General features: G+C 48.4%; 1 protein-coding gene across 1 annotated transcript in view; it reads right to left on the bottom strand.

The window, feature by feature from the left end:
- The window catches only part of KDM7A (lysine demethylase 7A), an 87023-nt gene extending 71218 nt beyond the window's left edge, over positions 1-15805 (bottom strand). The window contains exon 1 of the mRNA XM_049774307.1: positions 15597-15805. Coding sequence (XP_049630264.1) covers positions 15597-15805 — 209 coding nt within the window. The remainder of the gene's footprint in view (positions 1-15596) is intronic.
- Between the last annotated feature and the right edge of the window lie 1865 nt (positions 15806-17670).

Raw genomic sequence — 17670 nt, forward strand, 5'->3', positions numbered from 1 at the left:
AGAGTACTGCAGTTAAGGGATTTGCCTTGCATACAGCCAACTCGGGTTTGATCCCAGCATCCCATATCCCTGAGCACTGCTAGGAGTGATTTCTAGAAACAGAGCCAGGAATAATCCATGAGCACTACAGGGTATGACCCCTCACCCCCAAAAATGGTTGAAGCACAGAAATAGTAAGGGAAGTACTTGCCTTACTCATAGCTGACTAGTTTGATCCCCTGTGTAAACCCAGGGCACCCTTGGGTGTGGCTCCAAAACAAACAAACAAGAGTATAAGAACAAGTAGGTAGCCATCTAGATAAGAGCCAGTCCTATTCAAAATTCCCAACGGATTAGGAATCTATATGTGAAAAAGGGAGGGTGAGGGACCAGAGAGACAGTTCAATGGGCTGAGCACATACTCTGCATGCAGGCGGCTTGGGTTTAATCAGGGGCCACATGGTCCCCTGAGCATCCCTAGAAGCAGCCCCCCTTTGCAGCCCCTAATTACTGCTGGATATAGCCCATAAACAAACCATACATTATTATATTAAAGCATGCATAATAACCTCTTAATGGGGTCAGAGCAATAGAATAGTGAGTGGGTAGGGCATTTTTCCTTGCAAGTCTCATCCCATATGGTCCCTGAGCACAGCCAGGAATGATCCTTAAGAGCAAAGTCAGGAGTAGGCCCTGAGATAGCAGATATAACTCCCCCAAAACCAAAAATAAACAAATAGATAAAATAAAATCCTCAGAGCCTGAGCAATAGCACAGCAATAGGGCATTTGCCTTGCATGCGGCTGACCCAGGACAGCCTCTCATAATTCCTCAAGCCAGGAGCGATTTCTGAGCACATAGCCAGGAGTAACTCCTGAGCATCACCAGGTCTGGCCTAAAAACAAATAAATAAATAAATAAAGTAAGGTTTAAAAAATAAAATAAAATCCTCTTATCCTGGGAAAAAGAATATTTTACTAACTATAACTCCAAATCCAGAGCCAATAAAATATTGAAAAACGACTACACAAATACACATATTAAATTTATGTGGTAAAAAAAAAATCACTAGCTACAACAATACAAGAAAAACATCGGGGCCAGAGAGATAGCCTGGTAGTAGGGCATTTGCCTTGCATGCAGAAGGACAGTAGTTCAAATCCCGCCATCTCATGTGGTCCCCCAAGCCTGGCAGGAGCGATTTCTGAGCGTAGAGCCAGAAGTAAGCCCTGAGTGTTACCAGGTGTGACACAAAAAAAAAAAAGAAAAGAAAAGAAAAGAAAAGAAAAGAAAAGAAAAGAAAAGAAAAACACCACAGATTGGAAGATAATATTTGTATGTACCACAATGGAGCAATATTCATAAAATGCAAATAGCTCTTAAAATTGAGGTTCAAAGGACCAATAAGATTCAAAGTTAGAAAATTCATTTATAATCATAGAAATGCAGGTGAAAAACATGAAGCACCATTGTTTTATCTAATAGAAAAACTAAGATTAAAACTATAAGAGCACCTTCTAATGTGCAAAGTGGAAAAAGAGGCACTTTCATCCATGGCTAGTGGAAATTCCAAACATTCTACAAAAAAATCTGGTTACTCTATAGAGCAACATAAACTTATCTTTGGATCAAGTAATTCTACTTGTAGCAATTGACCTGAATACATACCTCCAGTAATAGGAAAATAGATCTGCACAAGATTATCACAATATCACTGCTTGTGCAAGCATTGCAAGAAACTGTAAACAACATAATGGCCATTATGAGAAAATAGATAGGGGCCAGAAAGATAGGATAGTGGGTAGAGCATTTGCCTTGCACGCAAATAACTCAGGCTCATTCTCAGCGTCCTGTATGATCCTGAGCCCACCAGGAGTGATTCCTGAGTCAGAACCAGGAGTAAATCTGGGCACTACCAGATGTGGCTCAAAAACAAACAACAGGGGCCAGAGAGATAGCATAAAGGTAAGGCATTTGCCTTTCATGCAGAAGGACAGTGGTTCGAATCCCAGCATCCCATATGGTTCCCCCGTGCCTGCCAGGGGCAATTCCTGAGCATAGAGCTGCCGGGTATGACCCAAAAAAACAAACAAATAAACAAAAAAAAAAGCCAACAACAACAAAAAAGAAAATGGATCAATAAAGCAGGGTATATGCAAGAAAGGAGAACTAGGGGCCGGAGAGATAGCACAGCGATAGGGCGTTTGCCTTAGACAGAGAAGGATGATGGTTCGAATCCCAGCGTCCCATATGGTCCCCCGAGCCTGCCAGGAGTGATTTCTGAAAAGGAAGGAAGGAAGGAAGAAGGAAGGAAGGAAGGAAGGAAGGAAGGAAGGAAGGAAGGAAGGAAGGAAGGAAGGAAGGAAGGAAGGAAGGAAGGAAGGAAGGAAGGAAGGAAGGAAGGAAGGAAGGAAGGAAGAAGAAAGGAAGGAAGGAAGGAGAAAGAAAGAAGGAGGAAGGAAGGAAGGAGAAAGAAAGGAAAGGAAGGAAGGAAGAAGAAGGAGAAAGAAAGAAAGAAAGAAAGAAAGAAAGAAAGGAAAGAAAGAAAGAAAGAAAGAAAGAAAGAAAGAAAGAAAGAAAGAAAGAAAGAAAGAAAGAAAGAAAGAGAAAGAAAAAGAAAGAAAGGGAGAACTATACAATTGTAAAAAATAAAAAGGAGTTAGGAAAAAGTACTGAACTGACATAAATGATTTCCAATATACACTGTTAAATTTTAAAAGAAAAAAGGCTTTAAAGGCTATCACATGTTACTTTATGTAAAGTACATATTTACATATTTACTTTATGTAAAGTTGCTTTAATAGACATGCAGCAACTCATTTTGGAGAAACAACAGATAACCCCCACAAGCAGGAAGGGGCAAACCAGAAGCTAAAGAGACAGGTTGGCAGAGATGGCTTGAGACAACAGGAGTGAGAGAAAAGAGGGCATGATTCTTTGGAGAACCCCTTGTTGTACAGCTCTGAAGAAGAGTCCTAAAATAAAGTTTTTACATACTCAAAAAATATAAATCACCAATTAAAAGAAACCAGATGTGGGGAGAATCCAAAACTCAATACAAACAGGAACAAATAAACCAAGGGACATAGCAAGCTCAAGAAAGGAAGAAAAGAATTAATTAAGCAAACTTTGGGAAAAGGTGAAGTGATAGATGGGATTCAAGGCTCAAGACAAAAAATAACTATGCCAATACTGTAAGAGAATTAGGTAGTAGATTTATAAGGGGAGAGCCTAGAAATCCTGAAGCCATTTCATAATTGAACAAATAGCTGTAAATAAATCTACAACATGCTAAGAGCTGTTTATCACTGTGAAATAAGAATGTTCTATCTGGAACAGGAAGATATTTTGAGAGCACAGTGGTCTGACATAAATAAATTTATTAAAGCCAGGGAACAAGAAAAGTTACAAACTAGAATTCTGAATTTCAACCAAAGGTATCCCTATGAAAATGTGCTTTTACTAAATACAGATAAAGAATGGGAAGAATGGGGCCACAGCGATAGCACAGTGGCAGGGCTTTTGCCTTGCACATGGCCAACTCAGAACAGACCTGGGTTCAATCCCCGGCATCCCATATGGTCCCCCAACCCTGACAGGAGCAATTTCTGAGCGCAAAGCCAGGAGTGCCACCGGGTGTGGCACAAAAACCAAAATACAAAACAAACAAAAAGAATGAGAAGAAAAACAAAGATATATGCACACAGGGTTTCGAAGCAGCCTACAATGTGCTCTCCACCTAATGCCAGATCTTGCCTTCCAAACAACATTCCCCAGTGAAAGGCACCAGGTCTTGCCCAAATAAACCTTGATCCAGGGACATGGCACAAGGAGATGAGGGGCACAAGCACTCAACTGTCAGTCAGGCCCACACCACAGATGCCAACTACTGCCAGCAGTGGTCCTCCATCCCCTGAGCACTTCTGGAAAAGTCTCTACCCTCAAGTCCACAAACAACATAGGTTACAATCAATTAACAGTCAATGGTGGTCAAAGATGTTACTGCTACTGGGAATATATAAAAAAGAATTGTGGGGTGTAACTCAGTGGTAGAGCATGTCTATGGCTCTGGGTTATCGTATTTTTCACTCTATAAGATGCACCTGACCATAAGACAAACATAGTTTTTAGACAAGAAAAACAAGAAAAAAATATTCTAAAGCAAATGGTGTACTAAGATATTTAATAAACTATAACAGAATGATATTTCAACCATGTTAAGTGAACATCAGTCAATGTGGCATTAAGAGTCATTATAACTGTCTCTCCTTCCCTGCACTCAAGCTTCAACTCTACGTGGCATTCACTCCATAAGACGCATCTTTGGGGACAAAAAGTATGTCTTATGGTACAAAAAATACAGTAGATCCCCAATTAGGGGGAAATAAATAAATAAATACATATAATACAACTAAAAACAATGGTAAGTAATGTCCAAAAAGAAACATGGTGAGAGTTACAAGATAAGCACTGATCTTGCACAACACAGAAGCTGTGCAAATTCTTGCAGAGTTTATTTACATCATTGCCTAAATAAATCAAAGCCTTCTTCATGACCAGATTCCTTTACACCTGTTCTGCTCTCAGGCTTCAGGCCACCACTTCAGATTGTGAAAGAGAGGGGCAGGCTTCCTGCTGGCTGATATTTTTTGGGGGGAGGGGCCACACCTGGTGACACTCAGGGGTGTTACTCCTGGCTATACGCTCAGAAATCACTCCTGGCTTTAGGGACCATACGGGATGCCGGGGATAAAACCGTGGTCCGTCCTGGGTCAGCTGTGTGCAAGGCAAACACCCTACCGCTGTGTTGTCGCTCCTGCCCCACTGCTGGCTGATCTTAAGACTCCTTTTTCTAAGTAAAACACCTCCCAGCAGCAAAACTGAAGGGAGAGAATAAAAAGCCTGAGGAAAGAATGTTGTCAGGGTGCCCAAGTACCCTCACAGAAGAATCCTACCACAACAGACTTTATTCAAAGAGCAAAAATGAGGATATAAATACAAAACTCATCTTTTGTTTGTTTGTTTGTTTGTTTGGGAGCCGCATCTGGCTACTCCAGGAGTCCTAGGGAACCATTTGATGCTAGGGATGGAATCCAACCCTTCAACATGCAAAGCACAAGCCCCAGACCTTTGAATTATCTCTGGACCAGATATTAGTGAACCACATAAAGAGAAGGAAAGACATCTGCAGTAAAGTGTAAAATATAAAAATAGATACTAAGGGGCCAAGCAATAGCACAGAGGTAGGGCGTTTGGCTTGCACGTGACCAACCAGGTTCCATCCCCCACATCCCTTATGGTCCCCCAAGCCTGCCAGGAGCAATTTCTGAGCACAGAACCAGAAGTAACCCCTAAGCACAATCAGGTGTGGCCAAAAATCCCCAAACAAACGAATAACAAACAACAACAAAAATAATATTGAGAAGTTGAATTAAGGAGCCTTTTGTTCTGTTTACCCCATTTATTGGGGGGAGGGGTTTGGTCATATCCAGCGGCACTCAAGGGTTACTCTTGGCTATGCCCTCAGAAATCACTCCTAGCAGGCTCAGAGACCATATGGGATGCCAGGGATTGAACACGGGTCCGTCCTGGGTCAGCAGTGTGCAAAACAGACACCTTATTACCTCTGGGCTATCACGTGGGCCCCCTAAGTTTGTTGTTATAACATCAAAATATTTCATCTCTAAGAGAAACTGTATATAAAAATTTTCAAAATTAGGGACCAGAGAGATAGCATGCGGGTAGGGCATTTGCCTTGAATGCAAAGGTTCGTGGTTCGAATCTCGTCATCCCTTATGGTTCCCCGAGCCTGCCAGGAGCGATTTCTGAGCATATAGCCAGGAGTAACCCGAGAGCAGCCAGGTGTGACCCAAAAACCAAAAAAATAAATAAAAAAGAAGAAGAAGTGTTTGCGAACCGTTCGGTACCAAGGACCAAACCTGGGCCTCCACATGAAAAGCATGTTCTCCAGCTCTTGAAGCTATCTCTCATGCCCCACAAGTCCATGTCTAATACAAGGGTGCCAAAGGGTTCATTTCAATGAAGAAGAAAGAGAACAACACTGTCTAAAGCTATACCTCTGGAAGAGCAAGTGCCAGGACAGTCATTCCACATTAGCATTCTACAGGGTCAACACACACAAGCCAAGGTCGGTAATGACTACAGGTGAGAGCCACATCCTGATCTGGCCCATCCACGATGATGCCAGCTCTGTGACCTTCGAGCTTTGGGATCCCAGGAATGTCACTGATCTTGCCCAGACTCAAATTCCCCAAGATCTAACATGGGCAAAGCTGTGAGCTCTAAGATGGCTTCATTTAAATTCCATGCAATTAGAATGGAATCTCATATTTAGTAAGTATCCTAGTAAAAATCCTTGAGAAATTCTCTCTCTTTCACTCTCTCGCTCTTGCTCTTCATTCACTCAGACTTCAGAAATGAAAATGAAAATGAGGGGCCAGAGCGATAACACAGTGGTAGGGCGTTTGCCTTGCACGTGGTTGACCTGGGACAGACCCAGGTTCTATTCCTGGCATTCCAGATGGTCCCCCTGAGTCTGCCAGGAACGATTTCTGAGCTCAGAGCCAGGAGTAAACCCCTGAGCACCACTAGGTGTGGCCAAAGAAAAAAACTAAAAAATAAATAAAGAATATGAAAATGATACTAGTGAATGCTTAAGGCCGAGAAAGTACTGAAACCCAGCTTCTGCTGGCCTGTGATAGACATGGAGATCACAACTGCCCTTCTGTCTGCCTTTCTCCCTCCCTCCAGGTAGCTACGCAAGAAGCAGCTAGAATGAACTTTACAGATGGGAAGTGAAACCTTTTGTCTCACATCCACATAGAGCAAAATCCAGAATGAAAAGGTTCTGAGGAGACGTCTCTTCTTTGGACCTTCCCGAATCAATCACAGCACAGGAAGGCACCTGACGACCAGCCAGGCCCTCCCCCTGTCTCATCTCTTCAAGCTCCTTCCCAGCTTACGACACTGTCTTCTCACATGCATTAGTTCATGCCTCCCACTGAATGCACAAACTGGCTTTCTTGCTCGCTGCTTTCTTTTAGCACCAAGAACAGCGCTGGGAGAGTGCAGAGTCAGAGCCAAAATCAACATAATACTCAATGACGAAACCCAAGAAGTAATTCCAGTGAAAATCAGACGAAAGAAAGAAAGAAAGAAAGAAAGAAAGAAAGAAAGAAAGAAAGAAAGAAAGAAAGAAAGAAAGAAAGAAAGAAAGAAAGAAAGAAAGAAAGAAAGAAAGAAAGAAAGAAAGAAAGAAAGAAAGAAAGGAGGGAGGGAGGGAGGGTGGGAGGGGAGGGAGGGAGGGAGGGAGGGAGGGAGGGAGGGAGGGAGGGAGGGAGGGAGGGAGGGAGGGAGGGAGGGAGGGAGGGAGGGAGGAGGGAGGTCAAGCACAAGAAACCAAAGAAAGGGGCCAGAGAGATAGCATTTTCCTTGCAAGCTGCTGACTCGGGACAGATTCGGGTTTGATCCCTGACATCCCATTAAAAAAAAAAAAGAAAACAAAAAAAGTCAGGCACAAGAAACCAAAGAACAGGGGCAGGAGAGATAGCACAGCGGTAGGGCATTTGCCTTGCATGCAGAAGAACAGTGGTTCAAATCCCAGCATCCCATATGGTCCCCGGACCCTGCCGGGGGGCGATTTCTGAGCTTAGAGACAGGAGTAAACCCTAAGCACTGCCAGGTGTGACCCATTTAAAAACAACAACAACAACAACAACAACAACAAAACAGAAAGAAACCAAAGAACAAAATACTCCATGTCAAACTGCGAAAGGTTTATTTTTTTTTTAACTTAAAAGTTACTTAAAAGGGGGCCGGAGAGATAGCATGGAGGTAAGGCATTTGCCTCTCATGCAGAAGGTCATCGGTTTGAATCCCGGCGTCCCATATGGTCCCCCGTGCTTGCTAAGAGCAACTTCTGAGCATGGAGCCAGGAGTAACTCCTGAGCAACTGCCGGGTGAGACCCAAAAACCAAAACAAAAAAAAAAAAGTTACTTAAAAGACAGTACCAGAGTGATCGTAGAGTGGCTGGGAAAGACCTGGGTTTGATTCCCAGCATCCCATATGGTCCTCCAAGCCTGCCAGGGGCAATTTCTGAACACAGAGCCAGGAGTAACCCCTGAGCACCACTAGATGTGGCCCAACCCCCCCCCCCCAAAAAAACATTACTTAAAAGTAACTGAAGTACTTTTTGAACACTAAGCTTTGAGGATGGGGAAATAAAAGTTCAATGGTCTGAAAGTTGGCAGGTTTTGGTGCAGGAAGTCCTTGTTTGCTCCCAACACCACCGGCAGCAACCCTGAAGAACTGAAATGGAAGGAGCCCCTGAGCTGCTGCCTACAGCAGTGTGGCCCAGAAACAAAAACGAAAATTGATAATAAAAAAAAAAATTTATATCTTCAGGGTTCAGAGGCCAAAAAGATAGCACAGCAGTAGAGCATTTGCCTTGCACAGCCAACCAGGATGGATGATGGTTCGAATCCCAACATTCCATATAGTCCACTGAGCCTGCCAGCAGAGTGCAGAGCCCTGAGCACCACCGTGTGTGACCCAAAACCAAAACAAAACAAGAAAAACCTCAGGGTCCAAAGATATGACTTAATGATAGAGTGGTACAGCTCGGCAACTCAAAAACATCCAACACTAAGTGAATGTTCCCATCTGTATTCACAAGGGCAAGCATACCCCTGTAAAATCACCCCACGAGCTGTATCTCCAAGCCTAGGTGAATGAGTAAAATGCAGGGTCACCCATGAAATAATCCAGACCAGGGGCCAAAGCAGTGGCGCAAGCGGTAGGGTGTTTGCCTTGCACACGCTAACCTAGGACAGACAGCTGTTGGATCCCCTAGTGTCCCATATGGTCCAAGCCAGGAGCGATTTCTGAGTGCAGAGACAGGAGTAACCCCTGAGCATCACCGGATGTGGCCCCAAAACAAACAAAAAATAAGAAATAATCCAGACTAGGCTGAAGATGAAACATGTGGTCTGACAGTCTTCTATGTTGTATAGAGAGCCAGCTGCCTGCCAGAATCTCCGTTTTTATTTGAGTATAGAGACCACCCCCCAGGTGGGGCAGTAAGGATAGAGTACTAGCAGATACCTCAGACTATCCTGTGCCTATGGTTTACATATAAGACGATCTTTGTTTTGAGTTGTAAACAAACAGATACAAAGAAATCAGGGATAATCTTTGTTTTGGGTAACAGAAGGTGTAACTTGACACACCCCCATCCCCAAAGATCAAGACAGGGGCCATTTCCATTTCCATATCACAGAAACTTCCTGGGCCTCCTCTCACCTGTCTAACTTCTAACACCCCATTAGGCCAGTAGGAATCTTCATCGAAGATCCAACACCACCAATGGTGTCTCTGGAGTCTCCAGTCCACCTTTTTATCTGCAAAGGGAGGGCATGCAGGCTGCTGCATGCAATATCAGCTTTACAAACCTCTGGTGATGCCAGTACCATGTGGGGGGGGGGGGTGTCCTGTTTGGGAATCACAGGAAATAGAGCTTTTGGGAACAGTCTTGGGAATGTCCCTGGTATAAATAATCACAGAACAGTTCAAAGATTTTTTTTTTGGTCTGGGATCTTTTTGAGAGGAAGAGGAGGGAAGTTAATACCTTATATTGCTGGGGACATAGACAAAAAAGGCATTGCTGCTCTAAGAGCAGAAACTGGAATGACCTTTCTGGAGGCAAATTGGCAACAGGCACATGCAGCCTAAAAATATCTGTGCCCTGTGACTAATATTCTACTTCAAGGAAATTTCTTACTGGGTCCTTACTTACACAGGGCTGGGCCTCTTCTTAAGTGTTTTACATGTATATTAACACACTTGACTTATTCTACGATATATATATTAAAAACCAACCACATATTCAGCAATTTGGTTAGATGGATGTCAGCCATCCATCATGAAGAAACACAAAACTGAGAGTACTAAACAAAGTTAAGTAGCTACCAAGAGGGGAATGACTAAAATGTTCTGGACTTCTGTGAAAGTAAACATTACTGCAGTCCCTGAAAAGTTTTTAAAGAGCATTCAAGATACCAAAGAAGTTAGGTAACGTCAGGTGCATAAAAAGAATTCCAGCTCTGCTCTTAAAAGGTACATGGGAGCCGGAGCGATAGCACAGCAGTACAGCATTTGCCTTGCATGCGGCCAACCTGGGACGGACCCAGATTCAATTCCCAGCATCCCATATGGTCCCCGGGCCTGCCAGGACCAATTTCTTTCTGGGCACAGAGCCAGGAGTAACCCCTGAGCGCCGCTGGGTGTGGCCCTCCCAAACTCCCCCCCCACCTCCCCAAATAAAGGTACATGGGATTGGGGCTGGAGCAGAGAGTAGTCAGTAGGGTTCTCACCTTGCATGCCAACCAGGATTCCATCCCCTTTATCCCATATGGTCACCTTTCCTACCAAAAGTGATTCCTGAGCCAGAAATAAGCCCTGAGCACAACTGAGTGTGACCCAAAAACAAACAAAAACTAATTTGATTAAAAAGACTTATTAACAAACACAGTTGCTTATATGCTAGTAAGGAGACAAAAGGCACTATGCTGGCATTTACTCAGGGTAACTACTGTTCTGTAGTTCTGTAGGGGATGAGGGGAGTACTAGGGGAAAGCAGCATAAGCCTGGAGATTCGCAGTGGAACTCCTCAGCAAACAGCGCAGAACTCTCATCTCTAATTTCTTAGGGAAATTTCCTAAGAAGTCCTGGAAAGCCCAAAGGTGTGGGATTATACACTGAACCCCAGGACAAGAGTTCTACCCCACCCTGTCTCTTCCCCACTCCTACAAAGCAGCCACCAGGACAATGGATGTAGATACCCAAATACCATAATGCCTTCCAGGGTCAACAGCTGCCAACTGAGGCCGGAGAGATAGCATGGAAGTAAGGTGCAGAAGGATGGTGGTTCAAATCCCAGCATCCCATATCATCCCCTGAGCTTGCCAGGAGCAATTTCTGAGTGTAGAGCCAGGAGTAACCCCTGAGTGCTGCCGGGTGTGACCCAAAAAAACAAAAAAACAGAAAACAAACAAAAAACAGCTGCCAACCTTGATGCTTAAAGGAAGCTGCTTCTCTCAGCCTGACTGCCTGAATGAAGAGGACCAAGAAAGGGTTTCTATCCCTAGCAGGATAAACCTGGGTAGAAACTTCTCCTAGTTCCAGGCTGCATAATACCACATTTATACTAATAATTCCTTGACTCTGAGGATTTTATTTAGGAGCTGAAGTGATAGTACAGTGGATAGAGTGCTTAGTTTGCCAACCAGAATTCAATCCCTGGCACCCCATGATCCCCTAGAGCAGTGGTCCTCAAACATTTTAAACGGGGCCAGTTCACTGTCCCTCAGACCGTTGAAGAACCAGACTATAGTGAAAATAAAAAGTATGAACAAATTCCTATGCACACTGCATATATCTTATTTTGAAGTGAAGAAACAAAACGGGAACAAATACAATATGTGGCCCGCGGGCCGTAGTTTGAAGACCCCTGCTAGAGCCTACCAGGACAGGAGTGTTCCCAGAGTACAGAGCCAGAAGTAAGCCTGAGTACTCTGGAGTGTGGTTTCCACCTCACCCACCTCCCAAAAAAAATCCTACATGAGGATCAGAAACAGACTTCAAAGAGCTGGAGCTTCGCATGCAGGAAGTTGAGGTTTGATCCCTGGCATCATATTGTACTCTGAGCAGTGTCAGGAACAACCCCTGACCATGGAATCAGGATCATTGAGCACCACCAGATGTGGGCACCCCAAATAAGACAAGATAAGTTAAAATTTAAATTCTTTTTTTTTTTTTAATTTTTGGGCCACACCCAGAGGCGCTCAGGGGTTACTCCTGGCTCTGTGCTCAGAAATTGCTCCTGACAGGCTTGGGAGACCATATGGGATGTGGGTTGAATCCGGGTCTGTCCTGGGTGGGCTGTGTGCAAGGCAAGCACCCTACCTACCGCTGTGCTATTGCTCCGACCCCTTAAAGTTTAATTCTTAAAGAAATAAAAGTATCAAGAACTGTCCAGGTAAAGGGGATTCTCTGCTTTGCTTCAGCCTGTTCCTCAATGGCTCAAGCATAAGTAAGAAGCACTGGGATACAAGACACCCCTAAAACTTTAAGGACAGGGGCCAGAGCGATAGTACAGCAGTAGGGCATTTGCCTTGCACACAGCTGACTCCAGACAGACCCAGGTTCATTCCTGGCTTCCCATATGGTCCCTGGAGCCTGCTTAGAGCGATTTCTTTTTTTTTTTTTGGGGGGGGGGGGTGGGTCACATCCAGCAGCGCTCAGGGGCTACTCCTGGCTCTATACTCAGAAATCACCCCCAGCAGGCTCGGGGGACCATATGGGATGCCGGGATTTGAACCACCGTCTTTCTGCATGCAAGGCAAACGCCCTACCGCTGTGCTATCTCTCTGGCCCCATAGGAGCGATTTCTGAGCACAGAGCCAGGAGCAACCCCTGAGCACTGCCAAATATGGCCAAAAAAAAAAAAAACTATAGGGACAATCATCATATAATCAAGCAGTATTTCAGTTGATTTTTTAGCCATATCCAGCTATGCCAGTACATAGCAATGTTCCCAAAGATCATTACTGGCAGTGCTGAGGAAACCACATATGGTACTGGGGATTGAACCCAAGTTGGGTGCATGCAAATACTAGAACTGTACTAGATCTCAGGCCCAAGTGTCATTTATTAATATAATTAATATGTCACACAATTACCGTATTTTTCTCTATAAGATGCACCTGACCATAAGATGCACACAGTTTTTAGATGCACTCCTCCCCAGCACTCAGCACTCCATAAGACGCATTTGGGGGGCGGTGGTGAGTGCACCTTGTGGTACAAAAAATACAGCAACACATGAGCAACATTCTGCTGTTGTAGTATATACAATATTGCTTTTAAGTTAAAAGATGACATTTCAGGATAAACATTAGAGTAAATAGTGATGCAGGAAAATGTTAAGATGCCCCCAACACTGACACATCACAACTTAACTCTGCAAGGAAATAGTGGAAGAATGTAGGCCTCTCACATATGTGAATGAGTTCAGCCAGAAGCCAATCTCCAAAAAAAAAATGCAGTTAGCTTTACAATAAGGCTTTTTTTTTTTTTTGCATAGTAGGCCATCATTACTGATTTTTCTAACTTTTGAGATCTGAACCATCTTTGTGTGTGTGTGTGTGTGTGTGTGTGTGGTTTTTGGGTCACACCCGGCAGTGCTCAGGAGTTACTCCTGGCTCCAGAAATTGCTCCTGGCAGGCACGGGGGACCATATGGGACACTGGGATTAGAACCGATGACGACCTGCATGAAAGGCAAACGCTTTACCTCCATGCTATCTCTCCAGCCCCGAGATCTGAACCATCTTAAATGAACAAGAACTGCTGGTCATAAAACTCGGGGTTCAAGAAAACATTTCAGTCACTGTCACAACTATGAAGTCACCCAAATTTCTGCTTTGGTCTTTCACGTAAGTGGACACTTAAATGAGCTCTAAAATCCACAACAAATTGCATCCAGTTCTTCCTGATGATAGTCTCATGTTCCCTACATTAAGGGAAAAAAAAGTCCCAGCCTTCAACTTAGGCATCTATCAAATCTCCACCTTGCACAACAGGAACACGCTTCCAAACTGCAACGAAAATAGTCCTTTGAAACCAGTGTTTACATAACCACCAACAGTCCTGTTTGATTCTATACCTAACCTAGATTGCTGGATAATCTTTCTTCCGACTGCCTAGTGTGCGTCATGGGAACGAAGGCCGCGGACCTAAAAGTGGCAAGACTTGGTGCCTCCAATCGTCACTTTTCTATGAACTCAGAAGCACCAGAAGAAAAAGAAGAAAGAAGAAAAATAAAAAGGCATCTGCTGGGAGTAATAAACAAGAACTCTGTATCATTCACCCTTTAATGATAGGGGGGGGGGGAGGTGATTGCAACAGTCCCCAAAAGTCTAGACCAGAAAACTGGCTCATGTCACTGTCCAGTGTCAGTGTAAGAGTCGGTGGGGTTCTGTCCTCTGCGGTCCACACTGGCCATCCCGAATTAAAAAAAAAAAAACTGCTCAAAATTTAATTAAACCAAGAGTCCCCTGCACTCTGCACCCCCAGGACGGTGCAGCTGGGGCTGCCAGGCAGGCAGGCAGGCAGGCAGGCAGGCAGGCAGGCAGGCAGGCAGGCCTCTTCTCTCCCAGGGCCAGTAGAGGGAGACCAAGACATCTGGCCTGGTCGCGAAAAAATTGGGGAGGGAGGGGAGCACGGCGGAGGCTGTATTTAAATGTCCTGCTGTCAATCAAAGGACACTTCCTAGAATCACAGTCCCCAGATCGCGGCGGTGCTCGCGCCCGGGTCCCCCTTACCCACCCCACCCTACCCAAGGAGACCAGGGGAAGGAGGAGGAGGAGAAGGAGGACCAGGGTCACCTCCTTGGGCCGAAAAGGGGCCCGGAGGCTCGGGCCAGCAGCCCCAAATAAGGACTTGGGGAGCCGGAGCCCAACTAGTTTCTTTGTTTAAATGCCCGGCGGAGGCGAGTCCCTCCCACGCCCGCGTCCGCGCCGGTGGCTGGCGGTGGCGGAGGCGGTGGCGGTGGCGCCGCCCTTGGGGAGCCGGGCTCGGACTTGGATGACAAAACACACGCGAAGGAGGAGGAGGAGGAGGAGGAGAGGAGGCGGCCCCGGCTCGCGCAAAACGTCAAAGCGGCCGAAGCTGGGCAGGAGGCGGCGGCACCGACCCCAACCCCAGCGCCGCCGCCCGTGCGCTCCCTGCGCGCGCCCCGTGCGCCCTGGGGTGCCAGACGCCCCCGTCCCGTCCCGGCCCGGCTCTTTCGTAAAACTTTCCACCGAGGGGCGAGCTTGAGGGGCGGGGGGTCCCCAGCAGCCTCGATCCCCGCCGCCCCTGGCACGCAGACCTGCCGCCCCGCTTGGAGAGGGTACACCCAAACTTCCCACCTTTGGGCACCTTTTGGAAGTGCCCGCGGCCGCCGCATCTGTTGCTCCGGAGCCGGGGCCGGGGGGCTCGAGTCCCGTCCCGTCCGGGCCGCGGAAGTTTGGGCAGGACCCCGCCGAGGGGGGCGCGACGGGACCCCGCGATGGGGCTTTGGGGGCGCCGAGGCGAGAGTGGGGATCCCGGGAGGGAGGGAGAGCCGGTGGGCGCCGCGCGTCAAGAGCTGGCGCGGCCCGGGGGGCACCTGGGGGTGACCGGGGCGCGGGGCCCGAAGCCCCCGGACTGGACAGGCGGGTGGACGGAGCCGGGGCGGGCGGGCAGGGCGGGCAGGCAGCGGCCCGATCGGCCCGGCCTGGTCCCCGCGTCCCCTCGTCCCGGGGTGCCCGTGCCAACTTCTCCCCGGCGCCCCTTTGTTCCCGTGGGTCGCGGCCACTCACTCCGGCTCCCTCCCTCTCGCCCTCCCTCCAGCCGCTCCGCTCGGCCCGTCCCGGCCGGCGCCCGGGGAGCCCTCCGGGAGGGCCCCGCGGCGCCGGCCGCCCGGGCTGTGCCGGCGAGTGCGTGTGCGGGACCCCGCGCTGCGCTCCGAGGCGGCTCGGCCGGGCTCCGCCGGGCTTGTGGCTGTCCGCGCGTACCTGCCGTGGAACCAGTCCTTGCACGCGTCGCACTCGATCATGAAGCGGCTCACGTCGTACGGCTGCCGGCACACGCAGTACACCGGCGGGGGCGGCGGGGCCGCCGAGGCCCGGCCCGGGGCCCCCGCCAGCGACGCGGCTGCCGCGGCGGCCCCGGCTGCTGCGCCCGCGGCCACCGCCACCGCCGCCGCCGCCGCCGCTCCGGCCATCTTTAAAACGCACTCACGCTCGCTCCCTCGCTCGCTCGCTCGCTCGCTGGCTCCGCTCGCCCACTGGAGCGAGCGCGGACGCCCGCCCGCCCGCCTGCCAGCCAGCGCCGCCTCCCGCAGCAGCCGGAGAAACAGCGGCGGCGGCTGCGGCGGCGGCGGCGGTGTCGGCGGCGCTTCAGTGCGCGTGCGCGCGGGAGCCGGGCCGAGCCGAGCCGAGCCGAGCCGAGCAGGGTGGGGGGGTGAGGAGCGGCGGCGCGCGCACGACTCCGAGGTCTCACTTCGGCTGTTTCCGCCGCCCGGTTCGGGCACGCGCGCGGCGCTGACTTCGCACTTCGGCTATTTCCGGCGTTCGGCTCCGGGGAACACAACGCCGAGGTGTCACTTCGGCTGTTTCCGGAGCCCGGCTCGGGCGCGCGCACACAACGCCGAAGTCTAACTTCGGCTGTTTCCGGAGCCCGGTCGGGGCCGCGCTGGGCTCTCGGCTCTCGGCTCTAGCGGCGGCGGCTGAAGGGCACCCACGGGCCGCCGGGCTGAGCCGAGCCGGGTCGGGCCGGGCCGGGCCAAGCCGAGGCTTTCTGAGGACACAGCGCGGCTCTGGCGGCGGCGGCGCGCGCGAGCCCAGCGCCGACTTGGCTGCGTCCCGGGCAGAGGCCGACGCCGACGCTGAGGCCGAGGCCGAGGCCGGCAAGTTCCTACGCCCTGGAGCCGAGGCGCTCGCCGCGGTCTGGGCTCGGGCGGGCCGCGCGTGGGAGCCGAGGAAGTTGGAGCCTCGAGGGTCGGGGTGCCGGGGTTCGGGGAAGCGATGTGTAGGTCTTTAACCGGTGGGGCTCGTCCCACCGAATTGCATCCCGATCTGGACCACACACACCCCGCCCGCGTGTTTGTCCAGCACCACGCACGGTTGCAACTTTGCAAGATAAGAGAGGGAAGGGCGAGGCCGAGGGAGGAGGACTTGGGGATGCTCCAGAGCGAGATAATTTACTATTATCTGGCTCGGGTCGTCCAGAAATAGCTGATGCATGAGTCTGGCAAGCTGGTTTTTAATGTGTTGTCTTGTTTGTTTGGGTTTTCTTTTGTAAACTTAGATAAGGGGATGTGTATTTATTCTTTTTAGTTATTATTTTAGTGGGGTGGTGTAGAAATTTATCGAATTTTATTTATGATAAATTAAGGTGGATTTTTGTTTGATGGTTTTGCTGTTTGGGTTTGGGGTTCACACCGGTGGGTTTCAGGGCTCACTCTTGCCTCTGCACTCAGGGATCACTCCTGGTGGGGCTCCACTCCTGGGACTGTACGTGGTGCTGGAGATAGAACCTGCTGGGTCAGTGGCATGTCAGGCAATGCCCATCTCACTGTACTATATAGGACTAACGCCAGTCCCTGTACTGAATGTTTAAGATAAAAACTGAAGACCACAATCAGCTAACTTACGTTGACTGAAGAAAGATTGCGGGGCGGGAGAGATAGCATGGAGGTAGAGCATTTGCCTTGCATGCAGAAGATCATTGGTTCGAATTCTGGCATCCCATATGGTCCCCCGAGCCTGCCAGGAGCGATTTCTGAGCATAGAGTAATCCCTGAGCACTGCCGGGAGTGACCCCCCCCCCAAAAAAAAATAAATAAAAGGAAGATTGCTTTGTGATCCTATTAAAAAATTGCTATATTATAAAAAATCAAAGATCCTAGAATGAAGATAACTTTGGAATCCTAAAATAAAAACTTGCTATAATATAAAAATGCAAAGATCCTAAAGATTGCTTTGGGATCCACAAATAAAAGACTAACCACCCCGTAGGATTGTGACTGAGTTTATCCGAGAGGAACCCCCACATCCCTGCCTAATTGTAACTTGCCCCCAGGCAGAA

This window comes from Suncus etruscus, chromosome 1 (assembly GCF_024139225.1).
Source record: "Suncus etruscus isolate mSunEtr1 chromosome 1, mSunEtr1.pri.cur, whole genome shotgun sequence".
NCBI classification, from domain to species: Eukaryota; Metazoa; Chordata; class Mammalia; order Eulipotyphla; family Soricidae; genus Suncus; species Suncus etruscus.